The 22404-nt window shown below is 29.5% G+C and overlaps 1 protein-coding gene across 6 annotated transcripts in view; it reads left to right on the top strand.

The window, feature by feature from the left end:
- Window positions 1–22404, top strand: part of EcR (Ecdysone receptor) — a 516751-nt gene that overhangs the window by 483662 nt on the left and 10685 nt on the right. For all 6 annotated transcript variants that reach the window (XM_014426260.3, XM_014426262.3, XM_067045017.1 and 3 more), the window contains 3 exons: window positions 9374–9509; window positions 21420–21598; window positions 21894–22018. In XM_014426260.3, the coding sequence (XP_014281746.1) occupies window positions 9374–9509; window positions 21420–21598; window positions 21894–22018 (440 nt within the window). The remainder of the gene's footprint in view (window positions 1–9373; window positions 9510–21419; window positions 21599–21893; window positions 22019–22404) is intronic.

Here is a 22404-nt window from a genome sequence, read left to right as displayed (position 1 = left end):
CCGGGTACACTCAGCCTCTGCCAAACCCTTAAGTCTCTCAAACAGCACAAAAACAAAATGGCGGCCGGGTACACTCAGCCTCTGCCAAACCTGTAGGTCTCTCAAACAGCATAAAAACAAAATGGCGGCCGGGTACACTCAGCCCTGCCAATATGGCGCTGAACGAAAAGAAAATGACTCACCCCGTGAGACCCTCATGATGAAATGGTGGCGATCAAAAACAAAATGGCGGCTGGGTACACTCAGCATCTTCCATACTCAAAGAAAATATGTATTAAGGCTGTACTTATTCAATCATATATACGGTAAATAATAATAATAAAATTAAGATAAAAAAAATAAATCTGAAACGAAATAGAAAATAATAATGATAAAATGATACATTCATATCTCAAATTACCATTAGGATGATAAATGAGTGAAATAATAGCGAAATAAATAAATCAAATTAAACTAAAAAATAGAGCATCTTGAACTAAATAATAAAATTAAAATGATAAATATAAAATAAAATGGATAATAATAATGAATAATGAATAATAATGATAAAATGATATATATTCACATCTCAAATAATCATTAAGTTGATAGATGATTTTAATAATAGCATAATAAGTATTTAACGAAGGAAAATTAAATTAAAATAAATCAATGGAATCCAAAAAAAAAAAAATTAAATCGTCTTGAAATAAATAATAATATAAAAAATAAAATGGATAATAATAATGAATAATGAATAATAATGATAAAATGATATATATTCACATCTCAAATAATCATTAAGTTGATAGATGATTTTAATAATAGCATAATAAGTATTTAACGAAGGAAAATTAAATTAAAATAAATCAATGGAATCCAAAAAAAAAAAAATTAAATCGTCTTGAAATAAATAATAATATAAAAAATAAAATGGATAATAATAATGATAAAATAATATATGCACATCTCAAAAAAAAACTTAAGAAGATAAATGAGTTAAATATTAGCTAAATAATTAAACAATTAAGGTAACAAAAAATTAAAATTAATCAATCAAATCGAAAATAAAGTATTTCACTTGTTCCTTTCAGAATAGGACATATAAACAGAGTTTTAATATACTTTTCTAATAGGAAAATACAAATTTTAATTACAATAAAAACCTGTTTTAATTATAGTCGTTTATTTAAAAAAAAAAAAAGTAAATAAAATAAAATTGAAAAGCCTTGTAGATGATCTTAAAAAGTTCACAACACGGAAAATATTTGTTAATAATTTGCTGAATAAGGTAACCTGACCTCATTTTGGTTTTAAATTATTATACAATTTACATTAAGTAGAAAATAATTCGACCTTCAAGTGTAAGGTTCAATCCTTCATTTTACAAAAGACATTCTTGAAAATATAAATATTTAAACGTTTCTTGTTGGGAAAAGTTATTGTTATTCGTCACTATTCAATATTCAATTTTTGTTTTATTAAATTAAGGTAACTTATTTCGATTAAACTGCTGTAGATTTCAGTAAAAAAATATCCTATAATTGGGTTATATGTGTTTGATTAATTAACAGGCAAGTACTATTTTATTTAAGTATTTAGAGATTTTTGTTTTTTTCTACATATGCATAGATATTTAAGGCTTTCGGTGATGAAACATGGTAACTGACAAAATGTAAACTTTCACTATGTTAAAATTTTAACAAATTTTTAACAAAACTAAATATTTACCATAGCAAAATCTTAAATATTCTTTCAGCAATTTATGGAGCCAGCTAAAACTTCACTCCACATAAAATTCAGTTTCTGTTCTTTACGAACTAATAACACAATTCACGACTTTACTGATCAAAACTCATGTAAATTACCCTGTGTGATATTTAAATTGTCTGTAATGTTTTTTTACATCTTTTTTTTATCTAATAAACCCTTCTTCCATTATAGTAAAACTTCCCTCTCATTTCATACCATAACCGGTGTCTCGCAGGGATCCTTTTTAAGTCCAATATTATTTATTTTATTCATTAAGGTCTATCAGAAATTCAAACATTTCATTATAGCCCTCTTTGCCAATGATGCCCTCTTATTCTCCTCATTTTACCGAATTGACACAGTAAGTAATAAACTCAAAGAACAACTACCCTAACTCATTAAACATTTTAATAACAGAAAATCGAAATTATAAAAAACAGCAACCCCTAGATATAAATATAAAAGAGCCAAATATTTATTACTGTAAAAATTCATCAATAAATAATATGTATTTTATTTTATTTATTTGTTTTCAGTTTGTTTTTAATAGAATTTAAAATATAGTTTTTATGTAATAAGTATAATAATCCCCAAGCAATGGAGTAATTATTGCACTTTTATATTTATGAAATAAATCTTTTTTATAAAAAAAAAAGTTTGTTACTTTTAAGATCTTAAATAAATTAGTAAGTTGAACTATTGCTTATAACCCATAGTTATTCAAGAAATTACTCGAAATACCTCCATATCTTTATGTGCACGAGACCCCACTTGATACTCCTACTGTCTGTAACATCTCCTCCTCCCCCCCCCCCCGAAGAAGACAGCGGAGGTACGTCCTATATTGTCGGCACTGGGCGGAGGAAGTTACCGGATGGAATACCAACTAGTACCACTTCCTCTTCAGTCACCTGTCAGCCCCCTCATTTCCATACGCTCTGTGGCTTTCTTGACTTCTTCGGGGCGTTCCCCAAGAAGAAGCTGTGTCGGCTACGCATGATATGGCGTCTGTCCAAGAATGCGGCGTTAACTGTCGACATCTGGTCTTCGTCTCTCAGCCCCTGGTCCATTTGGGAAATAGTGCTTTAATCCCTAATTGGTACTCTCAACCTTTGTAGTCACTGGAACTTTCAAGTGTCACTGGAAACTGAGCACTCTCTTGTTGTTTGGAGATTTTTTCTCTCTCTCCTTCCTCTTCATCTATGAGTTGGCTAAACTATTTGTAATTTTTTAATTTTATTTCGTAAATATTTTAGCATATTTTCCGTAAGTAATATTTTAGTACACTTTATAAACGTTAATAAAACATGATAGAGAAAATAACGAAAAAATAAATAAATAATATTAAAATTAGAACTTAACAAAAAGCAAAACTAATATAGACAGTAATATAATATTTTAATCTAGCTAAAAAATTAATAAATTTTGCCCAAAAAAATATAAATGAAAAATATTTTAAAATATTAATTTTTATATTATTGATATGAAAGCCTCGAGAAAAATGACCTCAGTAAAAAGCAGTCGAGAATAATTTAAAATAAACTATCACAAATGATACCAAGAGTTGTATGCTTGAAAATATTTTTTAATGTGTTGATTGGGGATAAATATGAATATGTTCAATAGGAATGGCCGAAAAATTACAAAAATATTTAATCTTTATATATTAAATATTTTATATGAAATGGATGGCATAAGGTGGTTCAATTTTTCTTCCCTAATCCATTTTATTGATATTTGATAATAAAAAATTACAATTTAAATATAGGTTCTTAAAAAAATTAACGAGTTACAATATATAAAAAACGTATAAGTACAATTTACTTTTTCTGTACACGAATTTATAAATTTTAAATATTGCTTCCTTGAAAGGTCTAATTTTAGTATTTTCATTTTCTAAAAAATAAATCACTATTAAAATCTCAAAATAATTATAATTGTTTCTTCGTGAAAATAAATAATCCATTCTTAAGTACGTTTTTATTTATTTATTTTTTTTATAACCCCTATTTCTGAAATTTATTGTTTTCAGCTTAAATATATATCAATTTCCACACTGTTTCCTTTCCCTGTACCCTTTCCATATTTACGATTTATCTTATGTATATCTATATTTTTCACGAGAACATGGTTCGGGTGACGGTCAAGATTAAATCAGAAATAATTGTTAAATATATCTATTGAATTCCAACGTTTCGGCCTCTTTAGTGGCCTTCCACATTTCATTAGATTAAATAATTAGTTAATTAACGTTTTACTATAGTTTTTAAAGCTAATTTGGATCAGTTTTTGAATCATTATATATGTCCTCATAGATTAAATAATTTATGTTGTAATGCAATAGACTTATCTATCCAAACCTATCTCAATAGTTATTGATATATAATGTAATGAATTTATATCTTCTTATTAAATTCTATTAACGAACCCGATGACAAATGAAGGGTCAGGTATCCTGCTTATTATAAATAAATACTCCACCTCCCCCCTACTCAGACTGCACAGAATGTGGGGGGGAGTTGGCCTTGACTCTTGCCTTATCTACCTTGCGTCCCTTCACTCCTCTCTCCACAGCTAGCCCACTTTTCGATCGCAATTTACCTTTAAACCTAGTATATATGTTTGTATATGTATATATCTATATATATGCTTGCATAAACAAAAGGAAAACCAGTGACATTTCGGCATTTTAATTTGTAGCCATTTCTAAAACTCGATTATGAACATCATAGCCTTAACATATCTTAATACCTGGTAGCATCTATTAGATTTTTAAAATATTAAAATATTGTAATATACTAATTATTTATTCTGAACAACCTTTACGTATTTAAAAGATGTAATTTACAGTAATCAAGATTTTTTGGTGTTTGGAACTTTCCACATTAAGCAGTAATTGCTGGAAATTAGGAAAAATATGGTAATCAAAATACTGTCATTCATTGATATTCCTATAATTATGGAGCTTTATGAAAAAAAAAAATTTTTTATATGGAATTAATTATATGTGAAAATCCTTATATAAATCAATAATATTTTTTAACCACCGCTATTTAACGTAAGTACTTAATACTAGAAATATAGTAGTATGATCATTAATCTAAGATTCCGTAGAATCAATTTTGGCCGTTTTTTACACTCTTCTACATGGAGAAACTGTATCTCAAAGATTGTTGGGTCTGTAGATACCAGTTTGGTCTCAAATTCTAACCATCTTAATCTGGTTTTTAAATTCATAGAAAATATTTGCCAAAAAAAAAAAAATTCTTTGGTAAAATCATCAAAAACTGAATAAAGTGCGAAAGTTTGAAGATTTTCTGATTTTATTTTTTTAATTCTTATTATAAGGATTTTTTTTTACCAAACTGTTTCTGTCAAAATTAGGTTTCTCAAATTTTAGAAAATCTTACTGACTCTTAGTCGAGGAGTTATGGATATTTGATATTTATAATATTTCTCCTATATTACGAAGTTTAATAAAAATAAAAATTATTGATCGAATCATATTTAAAATTTATCAGTTTGATGGCGAAATAAATCACAAATATTATTAAACCCCCCTCTTTTTAACATAAATACTTAGTTCCAGAGTTATATGAGTATTAATCTAGATGTGTGGATTATTAATTGTGGTGAAATAAATTTTAAATATAATTCAACCAATTATTTTAATTTGTATTTTTGTTTATTAAACCTCACCAATTAGTTAAACATGATTACATAAGATTTTTTTCATTAACTTGTTCTTCCTATGAAACATTTTCATTCTTAAAGCTGAAACATTAAGATCGCAAAACGTTGAGGCAATATTACGTATATTTGAACTATAATTGTAGATATTAAATTATTTGCTAAGCCAGTGTTTCCCTTAACCAATTGTCATTGATTAATTGGATCATAATGATTGAAGGTTGAATTCATCTGCTCGCCGATTTCTATCAATTTAACTCGTCCTTGCCTCATAAATTATGTTTGCCATGTAATCTAATTCTTTGAAGAATTTGAAGAAAAAAAAGATTTTAAATGCGTTTGTTTTGTTTTTTTACATTTTTTTAAATAGTGTTTTGAAAAGAATTAATCGCTGCTGAGATTAGATGAGGAAAATAAATTATTATTACAAAATTATTTTTAATGTTTTTCAAAAATTTATTAAATTTTAATTATTTGTTATGATTTATTAATTATATATTATTATTATATAGTTTTATTCAACTTTACTTTCATTTTATCGTATAAAATATCCTCAAAAATATTTTAATAGAACTTCGAATTATACGAACTTGTTTTTTATTTTTACAAGCCAATATTGATGTATTTTATCAGAACTATCTATATGATCTAGTTACCAAATTGTTTTTTCATGAATTAATTTTATTCAATATTTAAAAACCTCTTTAATTATAGAATTAATATTACGTATCAAAAGAAAAATTCCTTGTGAAACAAATACAAATTGAAAATATAAAATACATTGTTTCAAGATTTTAATTTAAAATTAGATATGAGAAAATATGATGACTTGTTTAAAATTTGAACGGCTGTGGCTCCATCATTAAGTTGGCTTCTTTACGATCAGACTCAGCATATTCTAAAATTAGAATCTAAAAAATTGAATAAGTAAAACGATACGTCCCCTTTATTTATATTTGACTATGATATGAAAAGAACTAATATATATTAAATAATTATAAATAAAACCCAATTTTATATATAATTTTTTTAAAATATTTAATTCTAACAATTATAGTGACTTGGATGTGTTTTCAACGTTTTTGTTAAAATGAGAGATTTTATGTTATATTCTACAACATGAAAAAGTCAATGCTTAATACTTCTTCTATAGATTTATTGTTGGGAGAAAAGAGAAAATTACATTTCAGTTATGTATGTTCTTGCTCTATATGAAACGCAACTGTTTTATAGTGTATATGCATTTATATACACACACTTATACTGTGTGTATATACAACAGTCCTAGTGGTTATGACAGCTAGTTAGGAGACCCAGTTATAAAGCAATTTCTAGTAATGTTTTTGTTCATTAATCTTAATTTTGTGTATTTTAGTGTTTAATTATTAGAAAAAATTTTTTTTTTCAAAATTATTCTTTCACTATACTTTACTAACAATAAACCTCTGAGACATCAACCCAATATATCTGTTTTATTATTGACTAACCCTCAAGAACACCCAAAATATATATTAATAATCAAGAAAAAAAATTTATATATATAATTGAAAAATGAACTTAGCTAGATTTATCAATCCTATTTTTCTCTTATTCTTTTTATCATACAACTAGTCAAAAATTTAAATACAATATTAACAAATGTCTGTAAAAATATATACAGCAAGTAAATGTGATGTGAGTTATATTAAAGTGGTATGATATAGTCTTGGGAAAAATCTACCCATTGGTAGCACCACAATAACATTTCTAGAGTAGGAGATTTCGAGATCATATTCTTTTCAGACGTCTAGGAGGAGTATTAGGTAATGAATGAGAAGCCAAAGAGGAGAAAAATAGCTATAGTTGAAACTAATAGTTAAAATTATCATGAATACGATATCCACGGCAATTTTAGATATTAGTTTCCACTGCAGCTTATTTTTGCCCATCTCTCTGAGGAACAAGTGGGTTTCATGGAAGGATTGGTATCTGGTTCTGGCTAGATCGGCAAAATTGAAATACAAAAATTTTAATTTTAATTAATTAATTCAATTTTATTTAAATAATTTAACGCCCGTGTTTTGAATTTGACGGCGTAAGATCATAAATGATATATTGCTTAATATTGAAACTTTATCATTTAAACATTTTTCCACCCATTAAAAGAAATTCTAAAAGCTTTTAAGTGGGTGTTTTGCTATAGACGTTTCTCGATAAAAACTGTCAGCCGCTCCACGACATGATAATTAACAATTTGATTGATGAGCATTATTTTGTCGACAGCCTTTAATAAGTGAGCAACATCATTAGCCCTTCTCGAGGGCTCTTGGTGTGGAAATAGAGAAACAATATTATTTCACAACTCACAGTTAAAGACCAAATATGGTCTGAGTCATATAAATTCTATATTTTGTTAAATACAAATCAAAGTTCTGAGAAAGTAGTTAAATGGCACAGTTGTCTTTTAAATGCATTAAAATATCTTCAATTTACACTTGACGAAAATATTTCAATTTTATTACTCTTCATTCGTCTGTCAGGATTAAAGCAAAATAAGTGTGTTTTTTCTTCTTGTATAAAGTATTGTTCTTCGTAGAAAATGAAAATTAAATATTGAATTAAATCTGTACCGCTAAAACCCATGAAGGGTACTCCCTTTGTGCAAGGAGGTGATTATTTGGTCAGAATCACACTCAACTGCCAGATTTTTATCCAATCGAGAGTACCTACTTCACGAGACTGGGTGGATCCCGTAGTGCTCCCGAACTGACAGGGCTGACTCACAGCTACAATAGGGATATTAATGATGTGTAAAATGTAAAATGTTTTACCATGTTAAATATTATAAGTATATAGGATTGTGAGCAGCCATATTTAAAGTTATGTTAAATGTATGAGAGCTTCTTGCGGATTTTCTGAGCAACTTGTTTCCAAAACCTTTCCTTTCAAAACTTCATGTTATTGTTTACTTCTAAGTTTTGATTAAATTAATTTATTACAACATGCCTAAATTAAATGAAAAGTGGAAGCTGTGTGAAAATAGGGCCCCCCTTTGCTTGGTCTTTTAATTTGTGAGGAAGAGAATCAAGATAAGCTAATTGACAGCTGTCATTACATTATAATTATTGTCATTTATTGATTTATTAGTTATAAAAACATCCAAAACAATTCTAACATCATCAAAACACAAACTACAAGCAAGTAATCTAACACTACAAACAAAACGGTGACGAGCTCAGCTTGTCTGTTGCGTGACGTCATTCTCCGTTTAACAGAACTAGTAACAGACTCTCAACCATGTTATATGTTATATCGTTTTAACATGGTAAAAGAAGGAAATATTTCTCCATTTAATATGTTAAACTAAAGATCAGAAATACCCATAGTGAAACAGAAAATAACTATCTGACACAGCCGGATTTGAACCTGAGTCCTTGGTGTTAGTAGCACAGTGCCTTACCACTGAGCCATCCACTCCCATGAAAATTTGATTATATTTTATAGAAAATTTAAAAAATCATCAAAATTAAATGTATTTGTTTTCTTCTTTAATAAACCTTTTTTACAAAATAAAAAGTTTTGTATGGTATTTTGTTTATTTTCAGGCTTTTATTAAATTGAATTTCGCCTTTTCTGATATTGAATATTTCTACGTTTCTAATACAAATTTATGTAAAATTAAACACATATTTTGACTTTTGTATAAAATAAAAATCCCTTCCCTAGTGGTCTGCTTGAATAAAAGAGTATAAGTCCTACAGTTGGACCAAGGCGTAAATAGGAGGATAGTATCAGTTCTAGCCTTTAAGATTTATCTTTTTGGGGGCCTCTGTTGAGGAGAGGATAACCAGAAATTGTTTATGCTAATGGTGTCGAAGCTTCGACTATTTCTCCTTATTATCTATAATTAATTATTATTATTTTATATAAATTATTTATATATACAATTAATTATTATTATTTTTTACTTTAGGTCGAGAGGATCTTTCGCCGGCGAACTCTCTCAACGGGTTCTCGGCTGACAGCTGCGATGGCTCCAAGAAAAAGAAGGGGTCCGCGGCGCGGCAGCAGGAGGAGCTCTGCCTTGTCTGTGGTGACAGGGCCAGCGGGTCAGTAATATAATAATTTATAATAACAATAATAGTATGAACTAATAATATAAACAAATTGATAAGGCAAAGTTAAGTAATTATTCTTGAGTACTTACAATAAAATAAAATCTATCAACACCCTGATAGCTTTCCAGTAGTCACGTCATTTATATAATTCATCAATGTGCATTTAATACAATATTAGTCTGAATTTGCTCGTACTTACCACATTGACTGTCAAAAATGGTTTTGTTGTTCACGGCGTTGAACTATTATGATAGACTCTTATACGTAGACCAGGATAAACAAATTATGTTGGTCTGCTTTCCAATACCTTGTTTTGTAAAACATTCCCTATCAACTTAAAACTCTTTGACTACATTTGTCCCGTCTTTGATTGCTAACACTCATCTTTCTTCCTATTCACTCGATTTCCTTTACATTTTCATTTATCAAAAACCAAAATTTTCCGTTTTGCACCTTTAAAAATGATTTATCTAACACATATGATCGGTTTGTGTTCGTTTCTCCCAAAACAAAAAAACAAGAAATAATCCAAACTATTTAAAAAATAACGTGTAAACTTCTCTTATTCAAACAGTTCCGTAAACTTCAAAACTCTTGGTACTGTTTGAAACTTTTGTAGGTAACAAATTGGATATTGGGAAAACCAAAAATGAAATTTTCAGAATTACAAAATTGCAGTTCGGTTGAAATTTTTTTCCAACTACCAACACAATTAATAAATAGTCTGATCAGTGCAATTCGTATGACAAAAACTTTTGACTCTGGCAGGCGCGTTAGGTATACCATACCGCATGACAACTCGATTCTTAAGTTACTTTGAACAGACTTAGCGTCTAGTATTCTTTCGTTGCTTATGATTTATTCCTATATATTAAAACGATTACCTGTAAGATAAGTAGTAACTAGTGAAAAAAGTCTATCAAATAGTTATGAATTTTGAAAACAAACTTTTGTTAAGAAATTGAAGAAATATTTTGCCGAACGATGCTCGTGCAGTTTAAATATTATCAATAAATGAAATCATAGGCCTTTGGGAGAATATGTGAGTAACTTATATATATTAAATATTGAAATATAAGGGAAAGTTTTACGATCGTGTAAAATTTCAAATTCGAGGATTCGACGGAAGGTCCACTGATTCCAAAAATACCTAGTCTCCCAAAACTAGGTGTGTTGTCAGCCTAGCTCGAAAACGAAAATTCGTACGAAACTGAAATACATAATTATGAAACATATGTCTGGATATGGCAACAACTTTCAATAAAATCGACTGATCACTTTATAGAATCGATTTTTCATAGTTTTTCGATTTTATCGAAAATAACAGGCACTATATTTGCTAAGGAATATCGTTCGAATTATTCATGTTTAAAATAGTTGTGTTTTTTTTTTAATTCAGGGTGGAAAATAAACATCGTTTAGAATATTATCAATCTTCTATATTTATTTTGTACAACATTTCAGGTTTCTCCCTCTTAAATATTCCTACAATTATAACAATTTAACAATGTTTTATATATATTTATATATAAATAATTGACCGTATAATTTCTAATTATGAAGAAGATGGTCCGGGCTGCAGTCAAAAGAGAAACAAAAATAGTTAATTTCCATTTATTTTCCGACGTTTCGCTCCACTTTGTAGAGCTTCATCAAGGCTGTTCAAGTTGATAGCTTTAACGACTTAGATAGCAAATAGCCTTCCATAATGATTGGTCCTTTGGATCTAAATCTTCCACATATCCCTGATATTTAGAATACGCCCAGACCATGTTCTTCATGATTTAACAATTTTTTATGTATACAATTAAAACATTATAATCAATTTTACCTCTTTTGTCATTGAAAACTGAACTCATACATCTGAATAAAAAGAACATACTTTCTAGTAAATCCAGAATAAATATTTCTATTAACGTTTATTCGTTTTCTATCTACAATTAACAAAATCATAACTGTAGCGAACCCTATTCGGTAAATACGCCATTTGCGTCAGAAGGTTACATCAACCTTACCGAAACTGGATGGCTGCCAAATAATTTTGGCGCCAGAGAATCCATTTTATTCAAAGTCTTCGCCCCCTTCGTTGGGAAGAATTCGTCATGGAATTTCAGCTTTGGCTTAGTATAGCAACGAATTAAATAAAATAATGGAACAGACTTGGAGTGGCGTTGCGTGACTGAGGAACGCTAGAATCAGTTTTCCTGTTTCTATGCCTGGCTAGTCACCTCAAGGGCGATCATATTTTTTTATCATTGTCCCCGTAAAAAAAAAAAAGTCAGATTTATATCATTCAATGGTGTTCCTTCTTCCTTAAAATCTTCCTGGACTGATATCCAAAAATAACCTAAACAATGAATAATATTCATAATAATAGTATACACTATTTTCTAGGGGCTATAAATTCTTCTTTATATAGCCACTTCTGGGAAAATCAAAACAACCTTAAAACTTCATATATCTTTTATTTATTCATTGGATGACGTATCGGACTGAAGGTTCCAAACCTAATTCCATAGTGTTAAACGACTCTAATTGTCGACTAATTTTATTTAATCAAATTTTAAATTCTTTTAATTCAATTGAAATATTTTATCTTAATAATTCCAATTCCTTAACCCCACTATGATCTGGATTATTCAATGAATAAGTTTTGATTTTTCCAGAAGTGGCTGTATAGCGGATTATTATTTTTTTCAAAATAAATATCTTTATAATACTAAGATTGTAATCATGTGACGCAAATTCGGTATTTTCTTTTCCATTTTTGCAGATTTGTAGTAGCAGCATTTTTTTTTTAGTGTATTTTTATTATAATTAATTTAATGACACTGTCACTCATTAATAATTCAATTTAAAAAAAATTATCTATAACACCATTAAGCTTGTTGAATACCTTACTTTTTCTCTTAAAAATTTATAATTAGATGTTGTTTATATAGGGTGTTTTTTTAAGCCCGATAGAACTTGAAATAGTAAAAAATAACACAAAAAATTAAATTGTAATCAAAATTTTTTTTTTATTCGAATGATCAATACGTGACATTAACATTTGAAAATGATTTCGGGCATATGGGCACCGCGGCTGTTCTTGACGAAGCGCATTCTGGACGTCCAATTTTGGGCCACTTTTTGTGCTGAGCACTGCTGGCCGTATGTCACGAATAACACGAACAATGCTGGCCTCCAAGGCGTCAATTGTTGCTGGTTTATCAGCATAAACCAGTGACTTCACGTAGCCCCACAGGAAATAATCGAGAGGTGTCAAATCGCACGACCATATGCGGCAATTTTGCTTATTAACAAACCCGTTAAGCCAAAAATGCGCCTCATCGCTGAACACAATTTTACAAAATGCGCTTCGTCAAGAACAGCCGCGGTGCCCATATGCCCGAAATCATTTTCAAATGTTAATGTCACGTATTGATCTTTCGAATAAAAAAAAAATTTTGATTACAATTTAATTTTTTGTGTTATTTTTTACAATTTCAAGTTCTATCGGGCTTTAAAAAAAACCCTATACTTACTGATTTTCAATTTAGTTACAAAAAATATTTTATGCATATATACTCTGCTTGTAGATTAAGTTAAACAGTTAAAATTAAATATTTGTGGGAAATAAGCTTTATCGGACAGGGGGGTATACTATATCCTGTACCCCTATACTACCGAGGAACACTTCACACCACCTTATAATGATGCCATAAGGCAATCAAAGGGAGAAAACTAAGTAATGTATATATAATACATTTCATGTATTATATTATGAACTAATGTTATAATTCTTAATGAAGGGTAGGAAAACTCTATCGGATCTGACGAGAACCGGTGTGTTTAGCGTGGTATGGTAGCATAAATTAAAAATACTATCAGAATATCTATACGATGTTCTCTTAAAATAAAGTTAGAAAAAAAAAATTTGAAAAATATTAAAACAAATAAATTTGTATTTGTCTAGATTCATAGACAAAATAAATGCAACTTAGGTATCAATATTTTTTAATTGATATGAAAATATTTTTAATTGATTTAAAATCGAAATTTTATTGAAATGATGTTGACAAATTAAAAAAATAGATAATAAACAAAACATCTGTAAACTTAGGAACACCAATGAGTACAGGTTTAGTGGAGCTAAGCATCTCCATTTTCTGGTGCTAACTTATCCCCTGTCACTTTTTCGGAAATTTCTATCAAGAAAGAGATTAATAATTAAAACTGTTCTTTGCTTCTTAATCAGAGATATCCTACTTTAGTCCGACCTTCACCGTGTTTGCTTCTCTGGAATACAAGCCTGTAGAAACAGACTTCTGTTACTTTCTTTGTTTACACATGTTGGCATTTTGGTTATTCGGCAGGTGTGTATCTTGCTTAAGGAATGACTACAAGCTCTTAAGGGATTCCAGTTTTTGTTTGCAACTTACAGAATAACAGACAAGATCTTCGATGCAACGTAACCTGGGGGATATATTTCTTTCTAAAATGTCTTTTAAGTTGGTTGTAACTTTATTTAACTATTTGATCTTATTAATTATTTAAAATAAATTCCGTTGATATACACCTCTTGAAACGTAAAATACATGGATATTTTGATATTGGACCCTGGAGCTGGAGCTGGAGATGGAGGGAAGAAAGATGACACCTGACCGTGACCAGGTGATGCAACAGGTGGGACCGATACTCGCCAATTTACTCTGTTTTTACTCTCAACCACCTGCTTCTAATACATTTCTCTTCTTGCGATTTTTTATTTTTATTTTCGCGAAAATAAAAATTATTCATATAACCGGTTATTCAATTTCAGTTTTCGCTAGAACTTTTTATTTTTTTTTTATTCCTGATAATTATTCTGTTTTAGTAATTTATTCCTATTATAATCTTAGTATGCCTGTCCAGTTGGTGGTCGCCAGGAATTTCCAGTTCTAGGAAGAATTAATTATTCTATTTATTTATTTATTGTTATGTATATTTTTTTATTTTGAGATGGTATACGCACCTGTCTAGATATATTAATATTTTATTCCATTTCAATGGGCGATAATGCAGGGTTTTTTTTTCTTCAAAAAATTGCATTGATTAATTAAATGTTATGTTATTATTATGAAAGAATAATATATTGATTATAAATTAATTTCCAATATCTAATTGAAATACTAATTTTAATTATGGTACTAAAAAAAAAATTTAATTCCTCTATGGCTCTTAAAAATCCATAATACCATTTCAGTTATAATGATATTAATAAGAAGAAGAATAAAGGCTTAGTGAACCCGAAGGTTCGAAGCCGATATCAATAATCGTTCTTTACACACATCTTTCCAGTGTCGCCTTTCAAATCCAAATCTTCCCATTTACGTTTCAGTCTACGTTTACGTCTACTCAGACGTTCACCTGTTGGTTTTGAGTTTATTATAGTTCAGAGATTAATATTATTATACGATTTCAGTATGATCGTTATGAAAATATTTAATATTGACTTTATTTAATAAAACTATTAAAACTCAACGCACTATTCTAGGGACTTGTTATATAAAATGCATAATTATTTTTTTCCGGCATCAAAAATTCTTTCGATATGTATCTAAAATGAAGTATTAATTATTTTTTTTTTAAATGGTTCAATTTATATTTGTTTAATTATGAGGTATAATAGCGAGAGGGGGATATTCTGAATTTTTTATTTTTCTATTTTACGTTCATATTTTGCTTGTAACTCTTATCTACAACTCAAAACTGATTTACATTTCACTGTGGCCTACTGAGCACATATGAGGTCCGATTATCCTATAAAAAATGAAACTACAGCTTTTTCTAATGGGGGTATTTTCCTTTATTAGACCTTAAAGTAATAAAATACTTATTTGGTAATATTCAGCTAGATTTAACTTTATTTATTTTTTAAAGAAGTAGGATTTTTTTGGGATTATGTTTTATTCCATAAAAAAAATTGCCATAAAACCTCACAGTAAGCGGACATCCAGTAAATTTTTGTATACATTTTTTTTTGTGATTACATTCATCAGAAACACTGGTAAATCGTGTGTAAATTGCCGTTTATGTTTTTTAAATACACACTTTTTATTATTCTTGAATACCTTTCGGATCCAGTTTTCTTAGCTTAGTAAATTAAATAAATATTTTAACAATTAAAATCTTTAGAAAAATTATAATTCATTGCTCTTCTCTCCGCCCTTGGAAGGTTTATTCGAAACTCTTCATGGATGGATTAACAATTCCATTAACAATGGTTCAGTAGTTTAGGATGAGAGATAATCAAAAACAGGAGAAGAATAAAACTATAGGCAGAATTTATATTTTTTTTAAATAAATTTTTTGGATTATCTTGTACGTGGGTTATTTTGCCCTTTAAGGGTTAACTTTGTTCCACTGAGGTTAAATTTTTGTGTTACTGAATGTGGCACACCAGGCGTGAAAGGGCTAGGAGGAAAATAGGTTATTTGGATTGGCTGGGTTGAAGGTGGCCTGAATTTGTGGTCGATCCTTTGAGTGTCGGTTTTTGGTTACATATCAAAGGGCGCTCGGGTTGCTTCCACACGTTTGTGTTCAGCTAAAATGTTTTAGATCTACCAACATATAAATTTTTGCGCTCTCAGTGTTTTAATTAATTAAAGAACTTACTCAACCTTCAGGTTCTATGATTAACTTTACTTTAAGATAGTATATTTTAAAATTCTATAAATTCGTTATAAATTAATTGTTTCAAATGTTGTTAATTAACTTAAGGAGTTTATTTTTTATTTAACATAGCATAAATATATATTTTTAAAGACATTATACGTCTAGGTAATTAAATTAAAAAGTCATAAGAGCGTTAAGGTCAAAAGAGCAAACAAGTGTGTGTGTACCGATGTTTGTTACTCCTTTGTTTACAAATCATTTGTTCAAGTCTTGGATTTACTGCAAGTGCAAACATGTAGAGCCAGCTTAAAATTTCCTAACAATTTTGACCAAATTTCCCAACTTACCTGAGGAATGGGGTGTACTTTATGGAATTGACCCTTTTTCGAAACATTTTCGGAAAGCTGACCTCTATAATCGCAAATTTGAGTATGTTTTATTATAATTTTCGCAGTTTTAAGGAGGTTCTCAAATCAAAAATTTTTCAACTTTTCGGATTTTCAAATTATTTGGGGGTATGATACCCCCTCTGCTACACCCACTAACGATATCCATGTTACTGATACATTTTAAACCTCATCTATTTTAATATGAAAGTAGTTTGATCTTGAGGTTTTGAAAATTATAATAATTAAATGTCTTAATTATAATGTTGGTATATCGCTCTTTTTAAGACTTTTAGAGCTATTTTTCAATTATTTTAATGTTTGTTAACGATTTGAAGAAATAATCAGATCCAGACATCTTATCGTAGTGGACTATCATGCCGCAAGTCAACATAAGTATCAGTTCTCTTCAATTAACTTCTTGGAAGGGTCTTTTTAAAAATGGATACAGATGCGCTATCAGCAGTCCAATGATCAAACTCTCTTACTAAACCTGAAACCTTTTTTTTTTTTTTTTTGCCTTGTAGATTTAAAAACTCTAAATATCTATCAAAAATAGTTAATTATTTGAATTTATTATTTACTATGTCTTGGAATAACAAATAAAATACCTGATACGTCCATTCAACCGGTTTGGGTACGAAATCCAATACAAAAACTGTTGGCTATATCTTTGCTAATTGGTCCAATTAACGTCTCGGTTCGAAATTTAATTATCTACAATAATGTAAATGATGAGGTGGAGATAATTGACCGTAGACTACTGTTTGGAGAAGATGGACGGAGGGGGGGGGTGCGGTCAGCAAAGAAAAACATAAATAAACAAAAAAAAATTTATTTATGCCATAAATAAGGTGATAGTTTACCTCAGTTCTCCCAAAATGGCGGAAGCCAATTTCTTCGTGACGAGAGTGTACTGACGGTCCGGAGCAGAGCCGACATGGACGACTTAGGGAAGGTTACAAAATTAACCTCCCTTCAAGAGGGAAAATTTCTGTCCCTGCACATTTACTCCTTTCTCCTTTTGTTAAAGCTTAGCTTATAATTCACCACAATTTTCGGCAGCAGTTGCTATTACTCCTTCTGACTTATAAATATTTTATAATATATACGTTTACTTACTTCTTCTAACTTGTAAATATTTATTATACGTTAGAAGAACTATAATACTTAGACTCCATAATAAGGGTCTCTTGAGCTGTAAATTAAAACAAAATCGTGAGATACTTTTTTTTAATTTTTTTATTTATACCCGCACGTGTCAAATACAAAATTGACAATTAGCGAACTGCCTGACTGTTATATTAATTAAACAAATAGCATATTAGCCCACCCCTAACCATCTTCTCATATATCTTATACCGGGTCAACAATATTCTCATAATTTTATATTTTATATTTGTGAAAGAAGGAAAATATAAAGGGAATATGTATTGGGCTTAAAGGCTAAAAAATAATGAAAATGTAGAAACAAAAAAGTAGTGTGTTACTATCATTTATTTTAAATTTACTGTACCATGCCTATTTATTATAAGAATCAAAATAATTATCTAACTAGCATTTAATATGACTTGTGGTAACACCATAAGTTCCTGTTTGATGATAATTTGTTTTTTAAATATTTTTTCCGAGTTTCTGAGTAAATGTGCAGGGACAGAAATTTTTCCTCTTGAAGGGTTGTTAATTTCGTAACCTACCCTAAGTCGACCATAGACCGTTCGTGACCGTCAGTACACTCTCGTCACGAAAAAATGGGCTTCCGCCATTTTGGGTGAGCTGAGGTAAACCATTACCCTAGAATGTTCCAGGAGGTGCACAGCCTTAGAGTTATTTAAAAAACAGATGGAAAGGTGAACTGGTATCGATGGATAGATTCCTAAATACCTTTTAGAACACGTTTGAACTTTAAAAAGTTCTTTTGCGTACCTTCGCTTGTGGATAATGGTCTGATTTGGATAGTAGGAGTAATCGCGCAACCTTTTCTAGTGTGTTAAAAGTCGCAAAAAAAGCTATCGCGTAGTTTCTATTTTCGGAACTTATTTGTTTTAATTTTAGGAATTTAAATCGTTGTTTTAATTATATCTGGACTTCCGGAGTTAAGCTTTGGGGATCCACTGAACCACCCAATTCCTCTCGTATCCAATCCTTACAATCCAAAATCCTTAATTCTCCTTACTTTATCACAATTCAAGTCATTCACCAGGAATTCAATGTTCCACAAGTTACCGATTTGTCAGAATCAGATACCAATCCTTCCATGATAACCTTCCTAACCAGCCAAACCCACTAGTCTCTAACCTAGCTTCTTCATTACCAGGCCTCGAGATCTCTAGAAATATTATTTGAATTCTATTTATGGGATTCTCTACATATCTGTATCCTATTATTGTATAGCTAGCATTAAATTTACTTGTTGTTTATATTTTTAATACAATTGTAAATATCAATAAGTTAAAAAAAAGAAAAAAATGTTTTTAGGGAATATCAATTGATAGAATCGATCAAGCATGCAAGTTCATAAAACTTATTAAAAGAAAATGTACAATCCTCCTTTAGCAAACAACGCTTTAAGACATTTAGCAGGATTGCACATATTGCTTGAATACTCTTAACATCTTTGTTTTTGTTATGTATGAATTTTGTCTACAATGTTTTTTTTTATTTCGGTATTAGAGTAGTTCAGTTACTAATACTCCATTAAAAATCTCTCAATTTCTTTTAAAAAATAAAACAAAAATCTTAACAGTGTTAAGAATGTTGTTCTCACAAAACCCCAATACCTTAAAGGACTGGGAAAGTTGGGTAGTTCCGTGTTGAAACTATTATTTGGCAAGAGAGAATACCAGGCGGGTCTACCTGCAGGTTGCCTTTGTCAGCGAACCTGTATCTTCAAGGTCATTCCTTATAAATAACCTTCAACCAAGGATATTATTGAAACATCGATATATGTATTATATATGTTCACTATCGATATATTTTATAAACTAGGACATAAAATATTGCAGTAAAATTGTATCTGTTTAAGGTATTCTCCCAGTAAATTAATAATAAAAATTTACCCTCCTTCATAAAATAGTGAGTTTCGCATTGCTGTCATGGAGTTGAAATTGTTAGAAAACGGAATTTTTCCAGAGTCTTAAGAAGTGTATTTTGGTCAGTGACGTAGCGTGGGTGTCAGCCGCCCTATGCGGTGGAGAATTTTTGCGCCCCATTAATTCGGAATTTAAATTTGAAAGACTAAAATGTACAGTAATTCAAAATAGCTATTTTAGTAAGAACAATTATTCTTATCGTGTACTGTACAGGTTATGAAGGAAAACAATGAAATTGTTAAAATTTTTATAAGATACGCGAGGATTAAGGTGGTTCATGGTACCCAACTCATCTACAGAAACCTACAAAAATGATTCATCTATTGGCAGTATCTCACAGTATTGCAACTTCTTCATTTTAAGTTTTAATTAAAATTTTCTTAGTTTAATATATACTATATGAAATTTTAACTTGAAATTGAAGTGAGTTCAAACACGACCAAAGGTCAGACAAAAATAAAAATAAATGTAAATAAATAAAACAAAAATGAGATAACGACCAACATTCAGAGAAAAAAAAAAATAAAAAAAAAAAGGAATAAACAAACAAATTTGAAAATTTACATAATAATGAATTAAATAGATAATATTTGATTAATAAATTGAAATTGAGGTGTGTCTAAATTTTTAATGCTGGTTAAAAAAAAGAAAAATAAATAAACAAAAAAAATTGGGAATTTACATAACAATGAATTAAATAGAAAATATAAGAGGAAGATGGTTGGGGGTGCGATCAGAGACACAAATTAATGACACAATGAAAGAAACAACTAATGACACAAATTAGTTGAGAAACTTTATTTCTTAATGCCAACGTTTCGGCCAGAATTTCTAGCCTCCATCAAGACTTGGAAGACGGCGGACATCCAAATTTAGTTTAAATAGAAAATATTTGATTAATAACAATAGAAGTAAATAGTAGTTGATTTATAACAATAGAAAATGAAATATAATATAGAAGTAAGAAGATAAGATATGTAAGTAGTGTCTTAAATTATGAAAAACAATTTGAATTAACTTAATGAAATGTAATTTTTCTTTTTAATTTTGGTTTCATTTCATTTGTTTTTTCCTATTTTATCTTAACGGTCCTTTTTGGCGGTTACTTTTCCCTCACCTACCGTATTTTTTTTTTTTTTTGCTAGCTGAGGTATTTTTTTTGTCTACTCTTGGGAGGTTGGTAAAATCCGACCAGTTAAGTCCGAACCTCTGCCTCAGCAGTACGTATTTGCTCTCGTATTTAATATTTCTTCCTTGCTTTAGTTCCCATACTTCTTCTCCCTTGTTATTTCCTGTTTAAAAAAAATTCCAAACACTATTTTTATTTTGGCTTTTTTTTTATACTCATCTATATAATTTTTAAAAAAATTCTCATCTATATAACTTCCTTGCCCATTGTATCATATATTTATTATTCATACAACTACAGGTAACTGAAGTATTTTTCTTGAGACATCATTGCAGTTGTGAATGTGACTCCGCTATTATTATAATTTATGCTAATAGTTCGGTAGTTCGTTAAGCTGAATTCTCCAACCCACCGACTTCGCCAGTTACGGAAGTTCCGAGTGGGCAGTGAATGAACAGTGTTTTCTCGGAAGCTACTTCACTTCATGTGCAATTGTTTTTCATTTTTTTTTTTCTGTAAATTTATTGGAAATGTAAAATTTTCTGAAAAAAGTATATTTAATAAAAGTGTATTTGTGTGTGTTCACACAATTGAATATGTTTAACAATCATTTATAGTAATGAATTTTATAACTAAATGTGTTTTTTTTTTTCAGTTACCATTACAACGCACTTACCTGCGAAGGGTGTAAAGGATTCTTCAGGAGGAGTATAACGAAGAACGCTGTTTACCAGTGCAAGTATGGTAACAATTGCGAGATTGACATGTATATGAGACGAAAGTGTCAAGAATGCAGGCTTAAGAAGTGTCTTTCTGTTGGAATGAGGCCGGAATGTGAGTGCTTAGTAATTTTATTTATTTTTTAATATTATATAACGAGTACTTAATATATTATAGGAGATTGAGGAGGGAATATGAACCATTTTGGTTGGTACACAAACTAAGTAGTTCATAGTGATGAACCACTATTCTAATTATTACAGTGAATAATTATAATTGTGGTAGATTATTATCATCATATATTTTTTAGTTTATTCAAATCATATATTTTATTTATTTTTTTGAGTTTGAACGATATGCTGTTATTAAATTATAGGTTTTTTCAATTCCGTGGAATTCACATTTCCAGGTGTTGTACCGGAATACCAATGTGCTGTGAAAAGGAAAGAAAAGAAAGCCCAGAAAGACAAAGATAAGCCTGTATCAACGACTAACGGTAGTCCAGAGTCGATAAAAGTCGAAGAACCTCATAGGGTAAGTAAATTTCACTCTTAAGATGAAAAAATAATTATTCCTCTCATGAATAAATATTGTTCAAATATTAGTTATTCTTTCTTTAGGGGTAATTTTGAGCTTGCTACTGTGCCATTGTATCTCAGAAACAATGGTTGTTCACTCTTATAGTTTAGGTATGGCAATAGGGCTAGGTTTTGAAAATTTTGGATTCAGAGTGTTAACAAAATTGAAAATTACAACTCAAAATTCCTTGTTAGGAAAATTGAGGGATTTGTTTGTATATATCCCAAATGAAGGTACCTGAAACACTGTACATCGAAGATAATTGCAATTAATTTAAAATTGAATAAAGGAGTAATTTAAATTTATGTGACCATAAAATAAAAATAATAAATAAATTTATA

The sequence above is a fragment of the Halyomorpha halys genome, unplaced genomic scaffold, assembly GCF_000696795.3.
Source record: "Halyomorpha halys isolate HHAL.00 unplaced genomic scaffold, Hhal_1.1 Scaffold566.1, whole genome shotgun sequence".
Taxonomy (NCBI): domain Eukaryota; kingdom Metazoa; phylum Arthropoda; class Insecta; order Hemiptera; family Pentatomidae; genus Halyomorpha; species Halyomorpha halys.
The sequence above is the reverse complement of the archived record's forward strand: the minus strand, read 5'-3'. Positions and strand labels throughout refer to the sequence as shown.